The sequence below is a fragment of the Xenopus laevis genome, chromosome 2L (assembly GCF_017654675.1).
Source record: "Xenopus laevis strain J_2021 chromosome 2L, Xenopus_laevis_v10.1, whole genome shotgun sequence".
In the NCBI taxonomy this organism is placed as follows: domain Eukaryota; kingdom Metazoa; phylum Chordata; class Amphibia; order Anura; family Pipidae; genus Xenopus; species Xenopus laevis.
In genome coordinates this window covers 77,155,847-77,176,567 of record NC_054373.1, presented here as the reverse complement: position 1 = coordinate 77,176,567, position 20,721 = coordinate 77,155,847, and the positions used below count along the sequence as shown (strand labels likewise).

General features: G+C 36.8%; 1 protein-coding gene across 2 annotated transcripts in view; it reads right to left on the bottom strand.

Moving 5' to 3' along the window:
- Positions 1-20,721, bottom strand: part of ppm1j.L (protein phosphatase, Mg2+/Mn2+ dependent 1J L homeolog) — a 60,740-nt gene that overhangs the window by 6,460 nt on the left and 33,559 nt on the right. For both annotated transcript variants that reach the window (XM_041582073.1, XM_018246601.2), the window contains exons 3-9: positions 18,899-19,210; positions 16,061-16,173; positions 13,715-13,799; positions 11,269-11,387; positions 6,745-6,808; positions 4,685-4,792; positions 1,301-1,452 (exon numbers count right to left, since the gene is read on the bottom strand). In XM_041582073.1, the coding sequence (XP_041438007.1) occupies positions 1,301-1,452; positions 4,685-4,792; positions 6,745-6,808; positions 11,269-11,387; positions 13,715-13,799; positions 16,061-16,173; positions 18,899-19,210 (953 nt within the window). The remainder of the gene's footprint in view (positions 1-1,300; positions 1,453-4,684; positions 4,793-6,744; positions 6,809-11,268; positions 11,388-13,714; positions 13,800-16,060; positions 16,174-18,898; positions 19,211-20,721) is intronic.

Sequence of the window (20,721 nt, the reverse complement as noted above, 5' to 3'; positions counted from 1 at the left end):
TGGGGGACACAGGCCTTCCCTCCCTGTATTAGTTCATGTTAATATTGATCAGGTAATATCTTATATAATTTTTGTTGTTCAAATACCAACAATTTCAAACAGCAGGTGGTTCATACCGTGCTTAGCTTGCATTGGGGAGGTGCTCCTTCTCTTCACATGGGCAATTGGTAGGGCTCGTCATCTCTTCTTCGGTCAGAAAACTGAGGATTGAGGAGGTAGGCGGGGATGAAGCCCAGAGCAGGAGGAGGAGGAGCCACTTTAACCTTTTAGTGTCCTTTCTCCAAGCAACAGGATCTTCATCCCCATGGTGCCTGTGTCCCCCAATGTAGGACAAGAGAAAAGGATTTAACGGTAAGTACAAAAATCTATTTTTCTAATATAGTTGGTTAGGCAAAGGTGTAATGTATAAAGGCTGGAGTGACTGGATGTGTAACATAATAGCAAGAATCCAACTTCTTGCTTTTCAGCTCTCTTGGTTCACACTGAATAGTTATACTGGTTACCAGGCAGTAACCAATCAGAGACTTGAGAGGGGGCCACACGGGTCATATCTGTTGTTTTTGAATCTGAACTGAATGCTGAGGATCAATTGCAAACTCACTGAACAGAAATGTACCATGTGGCCCCCCTTGAAGTCGCTGACTAACTCGAAGTTATAGAGCTGAAAAGCAGGAAGTAGTGTTCTCGCTATTATGTTAGACATCAAGTCACTCCATCCTTTATACATTATATTTTTGCCTAACTAACTATATTAGAAACATTTTTTTATTTTGCACAGCCTATCTATTTACACAGTTTTTATTTTCACACTGAACTGCTGCTTTAAGGCTAAGAATGATGCCATAATACATGCAGAAATGTGTTTCCACATTTCCAACATCTTTGTATTATCCAGCTCTTAGTGGAATTAGTTGCAAACACAAGTATGTTTCATAATACCAGCTTTATATGATTATTCTTGCACCCATTTAAAGAGAATGTGGTATATTATACTGATGCAGCCTTAATTAGAAACTTTGACAAAATATATATAGTACACAATTATGCTTCTCTAATTAATGAGAAGCAGGAAATATAACAAAAAAACAGGTACCAACAAAGAGTAAAGAGCACAATTCATACTGCCCTAAAACGATTACAATTTAACTTGTTAAAATCAATTCGCAGAAATGTCACCTATAATATTATAGATGAGCCACAAGCAGCATAAAGAATGATGTTTGTATGGTGAGGCACAGACGTTTTACTCATCCAACATTGACAAGGTTATGGACATGTATGACAGGCCATTTATGTTTACCTGTTCTGTATGTCGGTGGCAGGTGAAGAAAACACTCTTTTCACAGTATCAGCCACTTCTTTGTCACTAATGACATCCCATAACCCATCTGTTCCCATTACCATGACATCATCAGGGCTATGCTGACATTCTGCCAAGTTATAAACTCTCACCTGGAAATGAAAAGAACAAGTTGCGTCTTACAGATATTATAAACAGAAGTTTAGAATACAGGCATGGGACCCATTATTCAGAAAGCTTCGAATTACGGGAAGGCCATCTGCCATAGACTCAATTTTAATTAAATGATCCACATTTTTTAAAAACTATTTCCTTTTTCTCTGATAAAAGAAAACATTACCTTGTACATCATACCAACTAAGATATAATACTTATTGGAGGAAAAAAAATTATGGCATGGAGATCCGGAAAACTGCATGTCCTGAGAATTCTGGATAAAAGGTCCCATACATGTATTTCCTTTATAGTTATATGAATAATCAATGGATTAAAAATAATACAAAATTATGATTTGCTAATATGATCAGAATTATGGTGCAACCACCTGTGTATTACACAAAAAAATGGTTAATTTAACACATTGGGGCAGATTCACTAAGGGTCGAATTTCAAAGTTAAAAATACTTCGAAATTCGACCCTCGAATTGAAATCCTTCGACTTCGAATATCGAAGTCGAAGGATTTAGCGCTAAACGTTCGATCGATCGAAGGATTTTTCGTTCGATCGAACGATTCTAAGGATTTTAATCCTTCGATCAAAAAAAGTTTAGCAAGCCTATGGGGACCTTCCCCCTAGGCTAACATTGACTTCGGTAGGTTTTATCTGCCGAAGTAGGGGGTCGAAGTTTTTTTTAAAGGGAAAGTACTTCGACTATAGAATGGTCGAATAGTCGAACGATTTTTCGTTCAATTCGTTCGATTTCGTTCGAATTCGAACGAATTTAACCAATTCGATGGTCGAAGTACCCAAAAAATACTTCGAAATTCGAATTTTTTTCATTCGAATCCTTCACTCGAATAAAAAATTTTTTTGATAGAAAGAGGTATAATTAATTTATACCAATACCGCGCCACTGCACTATTGACAAAAAAGGGGGGGGGGGCTGCTTCCTTGAATATCACCGTTCACACCAGGTTAAAACGACACAGGAAATCTGAAATAGAATGTAAAAGGAAGCGCACACATAGAGTAGTATTGTCTCAATTAAGATAAGCAATTAAGCCCCTAGAGCCACAGAGTGTTTAAAAATGGTGCCTGGAGAGCTAAATTGCAGAAGATCCACCAGTGTGATATTCTTCGAGGTTCCCCCTTTCGGGTATATACTCACAAGATTTCTTGGATTTTTGATGCCTTCACTCGAAGTTAGTGAATCTGCCCCATTGTGTTTTGTGTACTTTTTTAGTTTCCCCGAATTGCTAAAAATCATGGACTATACCAGGGATCTCCAACCTTTTTTATCCGTGAGCCACATTCAAATGTAAAAAGAGTTGGGGAGTAACACAATCACGAAAAAGTCCCTTGGGGGGGAGGTCACTGAGGAGGTCACTGAGAGAAACATCCAAGGGGTTGGAGAGCAACATGTTGCTCACAAGCTACTGGTTGGGGATCACTGGTCTATACTAATTACTTTAAACCCCAGAAAAATGTGTATTTTATTAAACTTAAAAACACCAATACAAAACTTTGCCATCTAAAAGCAGCCAAGGTCTTGTAGAAGTCAATGGGAGCTTCTTTTTCAATTGTAAAATCTTTCTTTGCTTTGTGGTTTTAATGGTTTTCTGTTTTTTTGATGTTTGTTGTAAACATCTAAAACCACACACATTGGAATTTTGATAACTACGGCTATAATTGCCAAGAACATACGTATAATGGCTCTTTTACAAACACAAGTGCAGTGTGCAAATTGAAGGTTTGAATACAAGTCATTTCAATTTTTCCAATCAAAATGGCTTCTGCTCCTGATTTTTTTATGTTCAAATATATTGCGTCAACTGCGGGCTGCTGCGGAAAACATGGAGCTACTGCTGCCTCTGAGGTGGAGGTAACTCCAGGGTTCCTGTGTTCCAATAAGTGCACTTGCAACAGGTGGCATGATGATGCACTGTCGCCAAGAGCAGTTGCAGAAGTTTAAGTAGCTGCTTTATTCTGAAATGTTAAAATTCACTGGTAAAAGGCAATTCTTTGTACGGGTAGCTAACTTAGCATAAAAATGATTTTATTGGTCTTGCTGCTCTTTTTTTTAGAGAAAGACATATTACCCAGAAAAACCCAGGTCCCAAGCATTTTGCATAATAAATCATATACAAGAAGCAGTTTCTAAGCCATTGATAATGTCAAGTGGCTTCCATAGACTAGACGGATATTTCTGCAGATACAGAGCTGCTAAATATACAGACATGTATGACAAAATACAGCATATATAGGAAGTCTGTGCACCAAATGTGAACCTCCAAGAGATTTCTATGGCTTATAGTCTGCTCAAGGGGTTCTTTCGCTTCTTTGTGTAAAATCGTTTTTTTTTTTTAAATAATTTAACCCATTAACATTTGATCTGTTTTGTAACTGGCCAACCAAATTATTAATTAAGGTAGCACTAAAGTGGAATATCTCTTTTTGATTTTCTTAGTGAACTCTGCCATGTAGAGAACTTTAGTCTTTACATGTATGGCAAGTGCCCAACAGTAGATAAAGGTATTTTATGGCAGTGATTCCTGCTGATATAGTTGATCTATTACAGGTATGGGACCTGTTATTCAGAATGTTTGGGATCTGGGGTTTTCTGGATAAGGTATCTTTCCATAATTTGGATCTCCATATTTTCACAACTAAAATAACATTTAAACATATATTAAACTCAATAGGATTGGTTTGCCTCCAATAAGGATTAAATATATCTTAGTTGAGATTAGGTACACAGTACTGTTTTATTATTACAGAAAAAAAGGAAATCATTTTTAATAATTTGAATTATTTGATTAAAATGGAGTCTGTGGGAGATGGCCTTCTAGCAATTTGGATTTTTCTGGATAACAGGATTCCGGATCATGGATCCTAATCATCCCATGCCTATACATGCCATAACAACCCTGTACGTACAACAGTCATTTAATTACACCTTATTCTTTTAATGAATAATCAAAAAAATCAGACTGCCAAATGCAAGTCAGCAGTTAATGGCATCCGCAGGCCCTAAATGTAAAAGCAATACAGATATAGTTACATAAACAGGATAAAGCAAATATGAACTGAAATTTTGTATGAAGACATACAATGACCTGTTAGGTTTGAATTTGTAGCTTCCTTTGTATTTTATTTAACAGGAGGACTATATAAACATGTAAAGATAACTCATTTACATAAATCAATCTTCATGTTGTACATACATCTGGAATGCAGGATAAGAAAGGCTTGATGTAGATGTTTGAGTTATACACCTTGAGATCATGGTCCCCAAGCCCTCGTGTGACACCAATAGTGGCCATAACTCTTGCCTATTACGAAATGAAAGAACATGTTTTTAGTCATTAGAATAATAATAAACACAAGCTTTGCTCTTACAAGGCAGTCACTTTCCCACCACTGGGACAAATATAATTTTAGAGTACCATAATGTGCAAACATCAACAAAATATTCAGGTTCTTTTAATTTATACTTATACCATTGAAACTAGTTCTGCTTAATGTGGACTATACTCCACCTACCTGTGTTTGTACAACAACTTTATTCTCAATTTAAAGAAGATCTATAATGCACTAACTCTGTTAAACTTGTATTCTCATTTCACTGTATATATACTGTATATGTAAACATAATGCTCTAATTCTGTTAAAGGGATAATGCCTTGGAAAAAACATTTTTTTCAAAATAAATCAGTTAATAGTGCTGCTCCAGCAGAATTCTGCACTGAAATCCATTACTCAAAAGAGCAAACAGATGTTTTTATATTCAATTTTGAAATCTGACATGGGAAATTGACAAAATGTCTAACCCCATGTCAGATTTCAAAATTGAATATAAAAAATCAGTTTGCTCTTTTGAGAAATGGATTTCAGTGCAGAATTCTGCTGGAGCAGCGCTATTAACTGATTCATTTTGAAAAAACAATTTTTTCCCATGACAGTATCCCTTTAAATTTGTATTACCACTTTAGGGTATATAAACTGTATATGTAAACATATTTTTATAAAAATTCATTCTCTATTAAAATTGTATTTATATTTCTTTTTTACATGTTTGGTGACACCTGTGGGTAGATAAAATAGTTTAAAAGCCAAGTAAATTGTGTAAGTATGCTAGATAGAAGCATCCCTTCAATAGAACAAATAACTTAAAGGAGAACTCAACCCCCCCACTAATAAAAACCCCTACCCAGAACCCTACATAGTCCCCCCTCCCTGCTCCCCCCCTCGCATAAGTGATAACACCTATAAGTGCCACGAATTCTTTACTCACTTATACTGTAGGTGTAAAGTGAGCATGGCAGAGCTCATGGGCACCATCTTCCAGCTCTTTGGATTTCTTGGCGAAGTGAGCGTGATATTGGCGCATGTGTAGTTGGGGGCAGGGGGGGGACTATGTAGGGTTCTGGGTAGGGGTATTTATTAGTGGAGGGGTTGAGTTCTCCAGGGCCATTCTACATACAGGTATATGTATACTGGGGAGACCAACTGGACCATATAGGGTTAACTTATCTGCTTTGCTTAAAGGAGAAGGAAAGGCATTGTACACTTGGGGGTGCCAAATAGTAGGCACCCCCAAGTGATTGTTGTTATTTACTTGAAACCCCAGGCTGGTGCTCCTATCAGCAGAAAACTGCACCGGCCCGGGGGTTATACCAGAGAGCACCACCGAGCTATCCACTTCTGTCTTCAATTTTCCCGGGGCAAACGCATGTGCAGTTGAACTAAATAGCCAACTTTTTTGTTAAAGTTTGGCTTTTCCTTCTACTGCACATGCACATCCGCGTGAAGAAGGAGGAAGACGGAAGAAGATCGCTCCGTGGTGCTCACTGATATAACCCCAGGCCAGTTTTCTGCTGATAGGAGCAGTGGCCCGGGGTTTCAGGTAAGTATATACAATCACTTGGAAGTGCCTAACATTTGGCACCCCAAGTGATGCAAGTCTTTCCTTGCTGCAATGAGACAAATCAGACTTGTACAGACTGCTTTGCTTTGGTGCCTAGAGAGACTGCAGTGTAGTGCATACTTTGTGCCTGTATTATATCACGTATTTATAAAAGCACCAACATATTCTGCAGTATTGTACAACAGAAGTGTGTATACACCAAACGCACAAATAATGACCAATACAGGAGGTAAAGAGGACCCTACTTGTCACAGCTTACATATTGTGAACTCATTACTATCATAATACATTTAATTAGGTCCGCTTTTATGAAGGCAAAATTTGCTCACTGTTACCGTATATTATTCTAATACATACCTTTTTCCCTTCTCCATAAATCAGTGGGAACTTCATGTCTTCTACTTCAATTGTTTTATAGGCCCTGTTAAAAAAGTATTCCTTTGTTCTATTAATATTCTAAGAACAATGCCTTCTCTGACAACCGTACCGTTGATGTAGTGCATGTAGTTTCTGTTGATTTATTAATAACAAAGGTGTTTGTGTTCTCGCTTGACTCTGCTTAAATCTTTGGTACATGTACAGTATCGGGGAACTGTAGCTTTTGCAGGGACATTTTCAATGTGACATATTAACCTTGTGACTGGATGTCTCAAGCTTGGAACCTTGCTCATACATTTTTAATTCATCTTGTGGTTGGCGCAGAGAAAAAAATATAATTCCATAAAGCATCCATAAAGCTGAAACCAAACCAGCACTTCATATTTTATAAGGGCTCTTACCATCAAATGATGTGGCAGCATTGTGCTATTCTTCTAAAACATTGTGCCTTCTTGAATACAGGACAGTATCTGACTCATTATTTAAATTTTATTTGCTACTTATATGAGCAGTATGCTAATTTGTCCATAACAGCTAATAGTTTGTTGGATAAGCTAACATACTTGCAGGTTACCCAAACAAATATAACACCATCTTTTACCATCTTTTACTTTATGTACAAATTGAACTGCTTAGGGTACATTTATTTATTAAATATACTTCCCTATGCTGAAATAACTACCGTAAGCTTCTTATTAAAAATAAGACAGGGAAACCCTCACTATCCACTACATTGTGCAAAGCAAAAAAAAAAAATATATAATTTGGGTATTATATACACATCATATTTAAGCTTTTGATCTATGTAGGGTTGCATTTAAAGCCGTATGGTATACAGCTCCCAGATTTACGCTATAACAGTGCCACTATTACTAATGCTGTACAGGTATGAGATCCATTATACAGATACCTGTTATCCAGAAAGCTCGAATTACAGAAAGGCCATCTCCCATAGACTCCATTTTCCCAAATTATCAAAATTTTTATTGTTGTATTTCCTTTTTTTTGTAATAATAAAACAGTACTTGTACAAACTACAGTAAGATATAATTAATCCTTATTGGAAGCAAACCCAGTCTATTGGGTTTATTTAAAGTTTACATGATTATGAAGATCCAAATTATGGAAACATCCATTATCCAGAAAACCCCAGGTCCCAAGTATTCTGGATAACAGGTTCCATACCTGTACTACACTCTATATACTAGAATACATAAAGTGGTTCTATAATGTGGCTGACACACAAAAAGTAGCAAGTGCTGCATAGAAAAAGGCCCTGTGTGTTCCTCAAGTAAATGTTAACTGCCTTTTAATATGAAGGGATAAAAATTGTGCTGATGTTTTACTTTGTTTATTTTGACAAGTGATTTTCATTCTTTTTAATTCTGCATATTTCTGAACACAAATGTCATTCCTCAGACGTTATATCAGTGTAGCACCTAGCATTTACCTCATGACAAACTTATAAATTTATTCTGCAGAGTAAAAATCTATACAGCTTCAAGTTTGGTATTCTTACATCAATCTCATGCTTTAATAATTGAGAAAATAAATACTGGCATTTTATAAAATCCTAGTAGCCATCAGTAGAAGATGCAGAAAAAAGATGTGGGGAGGGTAGCTTGGAGAAAAAAGGGAAAAAAGTGGAGAGGGATGAAGCAAGACAAAAACAGTACACTTTAAAGTAGAAAGACTTACAACAAAGGAGAGTAGCAGGGAGCAGTGTAGAGCATAGTATTATAGTGACCTGTTTTCATTCTTGGGTACCAAGGAATGCCCCTAAAAACAACTCATGATATTTACAGGCTTTTTAATGTATGTTGTTGGCCAGTTTACCCGGTCATATGTTTTAAAGCCTCCACTCCTACAGGCCTGCAAGAGGAACATTATTATTTTGCAACCATGAAAGGGAAGACAGCAGATGGAGTTCTTTCTTTTGTCTGAACTTCAAAGAATCAAGAGAGTGCAAGCAGAAGAACTAGTACAAATGGCAAAGCAGATGGACCCAGTAGGCTAGGGCTATGAAAAATATGTTATGATATCAAAATGGTAGACAGATTGTACTATGTCACCCCTAAGGATAATGTGAATTTTGGCAAATTAATGTTTACCACTGACCTTCAAGCCTACTTCTATTATATCCCTATCAATTAATCAGACCAGAAGTTCTTGTATTAGCTCCTGAGCCTTCATCTGCAGTTCACATTCATGCCTTTTAGTTTGACCACTGCATGCAGAGGAGTGTTTCTGGATCATCTGGTGACTCATGGAATATGGACATTGGACAGTGGACCTGCTACAACACATTTCTTGGAGTGTTGACAGTAGCTATGTCCCTTTTATTTCTTCTCTTCCTTGGGCGCACTCATTTCAAATGTCTGGTGGACATCGCCATGACATCAAATATATTATAATTAAATGTAAAAAATTATGAAGCCTGAACGTGTCAGGAATGATGTCATCAGCAGACACCAGTGAAGGGACTGTGAGGAATGCCATCTGCAGAATCCATGACTACTTACACAGACCCAGAGCATTATAGAACTAGCAATCTGAGTGTCTACATTTGCATGAATGTTTTGTAAGTGCAATACAATTTTATTATCTAATAAAAGTTTTAACATTATTGGGTGCCCCCCCCCATTTTGTATGTGTAATAGCACCTTTAATTTTGGAGCAAAGACCTGCGTTAGACCTTTCCTTAACCACAATTTTTTCTTTGCTGATTACTATGCTTCATTGGATGGAAGCAGTGATTTAAGGTCAATTCTATTTAAATTGTCCTCACTTGATTTTCTATAAGCCATTTTGTATGTTCCAGTTTGAGAATAATAAGTGATTCACAATGTTTTTAGATTGAGAGATGATTACTGTATGCTGAAACCTTGTAGGGGTTTGTGAGCACCCACCTGTAAAATCTGCAATAGAGAATATCTTTCTTTTCTGGGAAAGAGGGATGACATCTTCCTGTTTAATTTTTTTTTTTTTTTGGATTATTGGGATTAATGCCTATTTTTATTAGCTCCTCTCTATATGCACAAAATGTCCCCCTTTTTGTCAACACATAAGGTGTGTTAATATAATTTAATAAATACTTCACCATATAATCCCCCTATTGCTCTCTCTTAGCTCAAAGCACTGTTGTTTGACCACTGAATTAACAGGCGTTTGATTACTGAATTGACAGAAGCTTTAGCTGCTTGCTTTTGTCAGTTGTTAAGTCTCAGTTTTGTTGCACTCTTTTGCATACACCTTTTTTTGAGGTCCTAGTTCTTGGCTGTCACGTTCAGCACCCTATATCCAGAACCCAGGCTAAGCTCCCTGGTCTCACTTCTGCCTTTAACCGCCGCCTTTCACCTCGGGAGGAGCCCTTGACTAATTGGATGCTTCACATAGTGCCAGCAGGTTATGCAGCACTACAATAATATTAAAGCAGATGGGAAAATGTTGTGTGTAGGGAACCGTGCCAAATGTGCCAAATGTGATCGAAGATAGGCAACCCAAAAGCTGATCTTAGGACAAAGGAATAAATGGGAGATAAAGGTGTGGTGCTGTGTTGTTGAGTGCATCAGATCTGCTAATTAGAATGAGAATTTAATTAGCAATCAGTGGCTGTGGAGAGGAGAAGAAGCATTCTGGTTGTTTCTGTTGAATGGTCTGGGCAAATTAAGTGAACAGTTGAAACTTTTAAAAATTTGGAAGGGTTTGAGTGCAAGATATAAAACCTTATTATTTATTATGGCCAGAACAATGTGCTAAGCGAGTCAATTAAGCAACCTGTATGTTTTATATTTAGCGTTGGAGCAAACCAACAAAAGCAGTGGGAGAACATACAAACATAACACACATACAAAGATACTGTAAATCCCAGACATGTTTCAAAAGTTTCATTCTTAGCATTATGAAAATAGAAATCTGATACAGGGGCATATTTAATTATTAAAGTAAATTTTTCATCACAAAATGTAAAAGTATTTGTATAAAATTAAATAAAAAGACTGCAGCTTTGTCAAAACATTGTGCTAACTCTTGGAGTAAAAGCTGTTTTTTAAAGGCTTTGGGTACATTATTATAAAAGTGAATATACCAGAGGGACGCTGGAATTTACAGCAAAACTCATAAACTTTAATGGAATTGGCAATGTAATGCAAGAGAAGAAACTGGAGAAAGTCAAGCAAACTTGTGTAATAAGTGTTGTTTTACAAGCTGCAGTTGACTCGACATAAGATTACTATTGCTGACACAGTCTCTATATATTTTTTTACATGTGACTTCACAGCTACACACAGCTTACAAAATATACTGACTTTTATTTTACATAGAGAGGTGCTGTAAAAAAAGTCGGATAGAGACTTGTATTTCTAGGAGACTTTTTACATATGTACTTAAGTGAATCTTAAGGAATGGCTGTAGTCAAATCATGTAAAGAGTTGCTTATTTTGCTAATATCAAAGCATTGTAGAAAAATGTTAAAACTGAGAGGCATATGAAAGGAAATATTACCAGCCTGTCATTGTGTGGTCTCGATACAACATCCGCTTTCGGAGTTCCTTCTGCTGTATCCTCCGAGGAAATTCCAAATACGTGAATTCGTTTCCCAATAGCTCTGGTTTCAAGAATGCCTAAAAATACAGGTGGAGAAGTACAGAGGCTGAATGTGGCAGGTCATCTACTTTTTTCCTAATTCACTTTCTTAACTATGCTTGGGTGAAAGCTAAAGTAAAACAGATATTTTAGTAATATGCCACCACACTGACTTTAAAACTGTGGCAAAATGTTAGAATCTTTGTCACTCTTCAGTCAAGCTTCCCTATACCCTTCACTTTGCAGAAAAGGAAATTACTGAACTAAATCTAAAATGCTAACCTCTTCTATCGAAAAGATCATTGATTCACAATTACAGATACAGTATATAAGCTAAATTAGTTTTGTACTTTATTTCCCCTTTTGTACATTTATCTATTGATTGTATTAAAAAAGCAATTAAGAGATGTTCTGCATACTGTTAGGGCGGATGCTTTTCATGCTGTTTCAGTGCAATATTAAAGATGCCCAGAGAATCTACCCCTAGATCAGATTCATGGAAGGAACAAGCACAAGGACTCAAACTTGCTAAGAGATAGTGGCATTTTCTGGCTGCTATTGCCTGACAAGTGGAGACAAGCCCTTGTCCAGCAATTTGAATTGCACCTATATAGAACTTGTACAGTTGATCCTATTAACCAATTTGTTCTTTGTTAAAAGTACAATATATGGCATTATTAACTTTAAGGTACAGTAAACAAATATATTGCCATAAGCATGCAGTACTGTGTTAAGGGGCAGAAAAAAGCAATCTCAATTTTTTATATTTCCAATCTGCCAATTAAACCTGGCAAGTTTCTATAGATGTGAATGGAAGGTTTATTTTCAACTTTCCAGCTTTTTAAAACTTTTCTAGTCACATTTTTAAAAATTAATGGAAAAATGCAATTTTGTTTTTTTTACTGATTCAGGTTTTTTGTAAATATGAAGCCGAGTTTCAAGAGAACTCAGATTGAATACATTAGCCTCTAACTGTAAAGTATATATAATAAATACATTAAAAGCAAAGTACAGGTATAGGATCCCTTATCCGGAAACACGATATCCAGAAAGCTCAGAATTACGGAATAGACTCCATTTTATCCAAATAATCCAAATTTTTAAAAATGATTTCCTTTTTCTCTGTATTAATAAAACAGTAGCTTGTACTTGATCCCAACTAAGATATAACTAATCCTTATCGGAAGCAAAACCAGCCTATTGGGTTTATTTAATGTTTAAATACATTTCTAGTAGACTTAAGGCATGAAGACCCACATTACGGAAAGATCTGTTATCCGGAAAACCACAGGTCCCGAGCATTCTGGATAATAGGTCCCATACCTGTATATGGATTTATTATACTGCAATGGTAGTACTCGTACAGATTTAGAGCTTGATTTAAGAATGCTAGAGCCTTTGTGCTAGAGCATTCTGGCCCAAAAACAATGTGACAGGTGTCTGGTTTCATAGTTACATAGTTACATAGTTACATAGTTAAATTGGGTTGAAAAAAGACAAAGTCCATCAAGTTCAACCCCTCCAAATGAAAACCCAGCACCCTTCGAATATCTCGGCTTCCTGCCGAGTGGGTTTTCCAGGCAGGAAATAAAAAGCTTGGCAGGTTTTAGGTGCCAAGCTTTTTATTTTTTGGAAAAAACTTGCTTGACAGGAAGCCAAGGTATTCAAAGGAAGAAACCACGCCAGAGTTTAGGAATTATCACTGGATTTTTGGACACAAATGCTCAAACTCTAATGGGGCTATTTATAAGTCGAATGTTAGAGTTTTTTATACCTTGAATAAACTGGAACGAAACTTATGGTTTCTTATTTAAGAAAAAAACTAAAATGAGAAAAACTCGATTCTGCGAGTTTTCAGGCAAAACCCTCTGAAAAAAACTTGAACATCATAAAGCTATAAGCATCTTCAAATGTTGAAAAAAAGTAACTTCTGCCATTGACTCCTACATGACCTCCACAGGTTTTAGACGGTGTATTTTCAGATTCAAGCTAATTCCATGGTCTGGGTATAATAAATCACGAAATGTGAGTTTTGACCGAAATAGCAACTCCAGAACTTGAATTTTCGTGGAAAACACAACTCGAGCCTTAATAAATAACCCCCTAAGGCTATATATATATTTAACACTGTCCTGGAAGGAGCACACACCACTAAAAAACAAATTGCTCTTTGAATAATCAATGTAGAAGAAAACAGAGCATAGCACTCATCAGTTATTTACAAAGTGAAAAATAGTAGGGGCTTGAAATAAAACAATGTTTTCACTTTTTAAAGACCTGATGAGTGCTATGTTCTATTTCCTTTTTTTCGATTTAATACAAACGTACTTTATGTATTCATCAGACAAAAAAAATGTGCTCTTACTAGGAACTGGAGCCTCTGCCTTTCTGTTTCTGGAGTAAATTCTTGTGACATCGATATGGTTTCCCCTTGTCGAATGATTATGGCCCTGTAATGACATGTAGAAGTACTGTTCCTGCAACTAGTTATTACATTTTCTTTGGAGATTCTGTCACAACAATAAAAAAGAATACAACTGGTAGCATAATGATTCAGCAAAATATTCTCTTCTCAGTCTAAATAATAATAATAATATACTGTATTACAGAATCTATTACCTATTACCTAAATAAAACAGAACAGTTGATTCCGCATTTAGAATAATTTGATAATTTGTTTAATGAAGCAAGAACAATACTGCTTATTCCCATAAAACATAGTAGGGTAATTTCATGAGACCATGCTTGATATATACAAGACATGCAACATGATTGCTATGACTACTGGCATACATTGTTTGAGCCCCAACTTTATGGAATATGGAAAACAATATGTTTAAGAAACATATAAAGACATTACACCACTAGGCCCTGCACATTCCTCTGGCACCAGAATAACAGGGCCTTTTCCTCAACAAGTTGAGCTGCTAACCTCATGTATAAATCTTAGCAGAGGTATGTGTTGCTTAGAATGAAATTACACTTGGTAAAACGTTTTAGCAGGATATCGTACTGTATAGGATTCTGGCAACTTTTAAATCAATGGAGAAAACAGAGAAAAGTATTCCACAGCACATTCAAATTACTGACGACCTTCCTTGATAAATCTTTTCCCATAGACTAAGGGTAATAAAATCTTCGATACTGCGGACAATAAAATGTCCCTTATTTCCTTCCCACCGGTTAGCATTCAAATCACCTGAAGGTTTCTTTCGAGGAAACTTTGGATGTCATTGGAAAGTCGATGTACCCCATATATTTCACCACAATCAATTTGAATGTTAGCTAGTGGGAAGGAAACAAAGGCGTGCTTTGTTGTCTGTGGTAGTGAAGATTTATATCAGGTGACAAAATGTCCTATGTGCCTGACACATTCTGGTTATTACCCTTTTAAATAACCGCACACTATTGCCCACTGTTGGTTTCATTTAAAAGGACTAAAATAACAGTAAGTCATTAGAAAAGAAAGAAAGGTCGTGGATAGACAGGATCAGCAGGATCAGCAAAGCAGTACTGTGTAGCCATGGGGGGGGGGGGTAGTTGAGATATGGCTACATGGCAGATAAGTTCTTTAGAATACAAGAGGCCTCATTTGAAATGATCCATGCAGTGTTTAGAGATAAAAAATTGCTACAATCAGCCATTTTTTGCAGTTTGCCCACTGTTTGGGGCATTGTGCATAACGCCTCAGGCCTCTGCATTCCAATTTGAAGCACACAGACCTGCAGACTGTGGCTTCAATCGAACACTGCATGCATTAGGCAACACTCAATTCAAAAGGGGCAGGTGGAGGAGGCACGTAGGCTTCCCCCCTCCAATCCACTATCTGGTTTGTACCTTGTGTGTCATTCAGGCACGCAGGGTATGAAACAGCAGGATGCACAGTTCACATTGGATGCCTTATCCTTAATGCCTGCTTTAAGGCAGGCTGCATGGACAGGGCTGGGGTGCACCTTCTTATACTGTTTGCACAGAAAGCCAGATTTTTGATCCAGCACACCATGCAAAGAGCAGTGTGCCTGGGGACCCAAGTGATCTTGCATTTGCACCGCCCCAGAGGTCACGAACACTAATAGATTTCGTTTTTAGACAGGAATCCACTACAGGGTTATCTGCTATGTAATCTGAGCCTTTTGTCCTTTTTCAGATTGAATAATGTCCCCATGGCTATGCAGCAGCTTATTTTTTATATAAACTATAGAGATGTTGCTGAAGCAAGCACACCAGTTTTACTAGAGGAGAGTAACCATACATTATAATTACTTCAAAACACATTATTTTTTGGTTGTTACTGTTCCTTTAAACTAGAAACCACTAGCATATGGAGCAAGTGATACATCAAACAGGCCAGATCATGTAAACTAGACACCTGATTCCTGGGGCGTGACACTTTTTATTTCAGAACTCCTGATTTTCAGCCAAACAGCTGCCTGAATTTCCTGTCCCATTTCAGTAAGAAAAGCTAAGGAATTTTGAATGCTTTGCAAACTGATTTTCAGTGCTACTCGTTGAGTCAGGTTTAGACTCTGGAGTCAGGTTGGCTATGCTGCTGAAAATGGGACACAAGGTTCAAGAAATTAGCTCCTGGGGTTGATTTACCAATTATTTTGGAAAAAGTCATATTATGCCTTTACAATTTCAGTTATGCAAATACACAAGGCAAATAAAAAAATGTTATGGACGGCATTTAAATGAAACAAGCACATCGTACCTGCTGTCACCAGCATTGGCTACATATAACTTGCCCATTAAATAGACGGCAACAAGAGCACAGCATCCTCCTTCAATTTTGTATGTAGTTCTTTCTTTTTTAATCTGTTCATCCTGCAGTCATAGACACAAACACATAAATAGATATGTTGTAACGGAATAATTTTATAAAGAAAAACAAGCAATTGTGTTTTACTTGTGTACATACAATAGTTCCTTTATGTGTATGTACATCAAAGGGTATTTACACCCCCTAAAGATGTGATTACATTTGTTTGGGGAATGCTATTGAGTACCTTAACAGTTAACATTTTTATTGATTTTATCAAAATAAAAGTAAAAGTATAACAAGTAACAATAAATGACTGTGGTACATCAGTGTCACACAATAGAATCAGATAAGATACACTGCACCTAGTAATATTTCTACACATTGCATCTCACTGCTCAGTTAGCATTTGTTGGCTGTGTTGACCAGCATTTTGGTTTGCCGTATGTCATTCATGCACGTTGCAAATAAAAAAGAAAAGAAAAAATATATTGGAATTTGAAAAAAAAGAGATAGAGAGAGTGAGAATGGCACAAAAAGAGGTAGAACGTAATGATGGGTTAGTCAGGTACCTTTTTACCCAATCATAGGATCAATATGCTATGTTCTGCGTGTACTACCTCAGGTGGTATTATAATTCCAGCTTGCATGCTTTCCATGTGTTTGGCCAATGGATACCACTTCAGCTCCCTTTCATAGCTTCTGTCTAGAAGTTTGTTTCTAATGGATTCCATCACTGTAATTCATTTTACCTTTGTTATCAATGTTTGCAGTCCCATATTTGGTTGCTAGCAGAGATCTTGCTGCTGTTAAAATGTGAGTGGGCAATTTGTGGGATTGTTAGGAGTGTATAGCTCTGATTTTCAGCCCCAACAGGGAAGTGTGTGGGGCTGCATATATGGTGCACTGTAAAACCTCAGAGAACAAAGTTACTACCATCTTCCAGAATTCCTGAGCCACCATAGAGGCTTCCTACATGCCCTTAGAACAGGTGGAGTGGTTTGGGTTATCGCTAAGCCTACTGATTTGTGCAAATGTATAGTAAAATATTATTTTGTAGTCTCTTTCACTAGATACTGTACATATGGATGTTTTCTTGGCTGTGTCCCAAATGTTTGACCAAGTGTTTTCAGAGATCATGTGGCCTTGATCTTCCTCCCATTTTGTCATGTAGGGTTGTTGTATGTCTGTGGAGTGGTCTGGGTTGTCGCTAAGCCTACTGATTCGTGAAGGTATATAGTAAAATATGATTTTGTAAGCTCTTTTACTAGATACTGTACATATGTTTTGGCTGTGTCCCAAATGTTTGACCAAGTCTTTCAGAGATCATGCGGCTTAGATTTTCTTCAAATCTTGTCATGTAGGGTTGTTGTATGTCTGTATTGTCTGATATAAGACAGATGTATAAGAACAAGATTTTGGGGGTTATCAAAATTAGATTTTTTCAGATATTTGAAAATAATAAAATCCGACCAAACTACAATCTACAATGTGAACATATTTATTATTAAAAAAAGCATGATTTAATCGGATTGGGACAAACTCTATAAAATTGAGCAAAAACCCTAATTGTACATTTTTTTCAGAGTTTTTTCCCCGAATTGTAATTTTTTTTGGGTTTTTTCCCAAAAAGTCTGCATTTTTCAGATTTTTGCCCGAAAAGTCTGAAATAGTAGGATTTTCTAGGTAATTCTAGACCAGACCACAGAAACCTCCTATTGACTTATATACAACCAGGTCTGAGATGCCGGATTTTCGGATTCAGACTTTTTCTATCCTCGGGGAATAAAAAATTTGGATTTTATAGTAAAAAAACAAACAAAATTTTTTTGAGTTTTTGGAATTCAGCTTTTAATAAATAACCCCCTAAGTGTGTCTGGGATAAGCGTTTCTAACAAATGGTTTCAAAATAAGTAAAGGATGGGTTTGTTTGGCTTCTAGAAATATTTAAGCACAAAACATGACCAATCTTTGTGGAATAACTCACCAAAGTAGACGCGTGGCCCAGGTTTTCCTGCACCAGGCCCTCAGCTCAAGGAAGGGAACAATCCGTATACAGACAAACAAGTGTTGGTGCAAGGCACTCTGGTAGACCACGTATAGATCAGACCAAAAATTGGTAGATAAAAATAGATACTTTTATTTATACAATCATCTCTTGCCTAATGCATTTCGTGTCTCTAGGACACTTAGTCGTAGGCTTCTAACCTTGGATTCCACAAAGTGTCTGATTTTCAGGTATTGAAAGAATTGTGTTTGCGGGATGTCCGGGGCCTCCTTACATTGTTGAAATGTTATTCTTACTTATTGATCAGATCTAAACACGAGGAGGGCGAGCATATTTGCTGCTATCCAGAATTGAAATTCTGTTGGGGTGCATCCAGGCAGAAAACCTTTGTTGTAAAATATAGTTCTCTATCTAGTGTTAGGTTCATGTTCTTTTCTGTTTTAATTTCATGATGTTAGTAGTTTTGTATTCCACCTTTTTACCGAAGTTCTTGCATATGCTGGCCAGCTGGATTGCACTCAATCAGACATCATATAGGAGGTTCTTGTGAAACATATGTTAATCAGTGTGTGCACAAGCAAAAGCATTTGTTAGTCAGCGATTTTGGACTAAAGCAGCGTCTTAGCTAAATGCTGTTCCACCAATACACATTACAGATCACATATTTTGTGTATCAAACTGATGAATTTCTTGCTGTGTTGCATATTGAATACAAAACACTATTTACAACAATAGATGCTTTGAAGCTGGTACGAATATTTCCTGCAAATGAAGCAACTTACCATCTCTTTGAATGCATTTTCAATGGCACCAACGACAAGACTCTCAGGAAAAACTTGCTTTTCAAGGTGAAAGCGGACTGCAACTTCCGGCGGCTGTGCATTTTCTGGAGTTTTGACACCAGCGATGTGGTCTATTCTTGTGCCAGGATCAAGGTTTAAAGGAGCAGCTGCTGAATGTGGTATAATATGTACCAGGTCCCGCAAATGATCACAGATGTGGAGGTGTAAGAGCCGAGAAGCAGCTATGGCACATCCACATCCTGCATGGCCATCAAACAATCCCCAGTAATAAAACAAGAAACCTTTATCTTCCTAAAATAAAATCAAAGTTTTCATATCAACTGTAAAGCAGAGTTTACACACACACAGCATGATATATTTTGAAAAAGAAATCAAAAGGCAAATTTTGTTAACCTGGAAAGTTAAGTCCATTGATCCAGGTATTATAAAGTGGTTTCTGCCAGGTTTTCTAATATGGCCATTTTTTATTTAGATAGCAACATCAGTTCTGGGTGGTTGGTTGCAGAGATGAGTCTTTGCAATGTCATGGTTAGCATTGCAGGAAGTCTCATAATGAATAAATGAATCCTTACATTCCATAATAACAATACATTCCTCTTTAAAGTGGACCTGTCACCCAGACACAAAAATCTGTGTAAAAGTCCCTTTCAAATTAAACATGAAATCCAATTTCTATTTTTTATTAAAGGATTCATAGCTGTTGTAAGCTCATTTAAAAATTTCAGCTGTCAATCAAATATTGTCTGCCACTCCTCTATGCCATGGGCATAGAGGCGGGGCAGACAATTACTTTCACTTTCCATTCAGCACTTCCTAGATGTCACTGCTCTCCACATATTCCCCCATTCTTTTTACCATTTAATTGTGTAGCCAGGGCATGGGGATGGACATTGTGTCCCCCCATTCTGGTGCACCAACAAGATTCTGAGATGATGCAAGGCTTGCCTTAATAACAGTGTCCTCAACATGGCTCCTGTCTGCTTGCTTTAATTTTGAAATCCCAGACTGGAGGAAACAAGATTAAAATGATTTATATAGTGTCATTAAAGTTAATTTTGCATGACAAATGTGAGAAAATAGGATTTTGAATAATTTTTTTGGGTGATGGGTCCCCTTTAAGTGGCAGTATGCTTCCTAGTTCAACATGAGTTCAATGATTAGGGCTTATTCTAAATATAACCTTTGCCTGCTTTTAAATCACAAGAAATGTATGTTTTGTTTTTATTTCTTGATCTAAACAGGGCAAATAAGGACACCGAGGCTACATGTTTGCTCTTGGTGGGGCAGATAACTAGGTTTCCAGTGCACAAATAATCCCCTGACTAATGGATTCCTGCCATCACAACAAAGGGAGAAGGAAGAGGGTTGTATACTGGTATTTGGGCAAGGGCACACTAGCATATATAGCATATATAATGAAAATTATACTACCAAACAATCTAGGTCTCTATAAAAACATATTGCATAAAACAACTCATTTGTTAGACAGTGATCATGCAAATAAACCATTTTCATAATAATATACTATTTTAGTAGCATGTGCCATTAGGTAATCATTGGGTAAACATCACAAAATGGCAGCTCATAATAAGAGATGTAAAAGAGCAATATTTACTCAAATATATACAGTATTCCAGTTTGTTAAGATTCTTAAATATGCCACTTAATATGATATAAACTGTTGCTTTAATTGATTTAATAATATTGATTAGGCAGAGAGAACATTCCATATGCTAGTGTGCCCTTGCCATTAAGAGCTGGGCTGGTCATAGGCTGAAAATTTAACACCTTCCGTAGTCTAT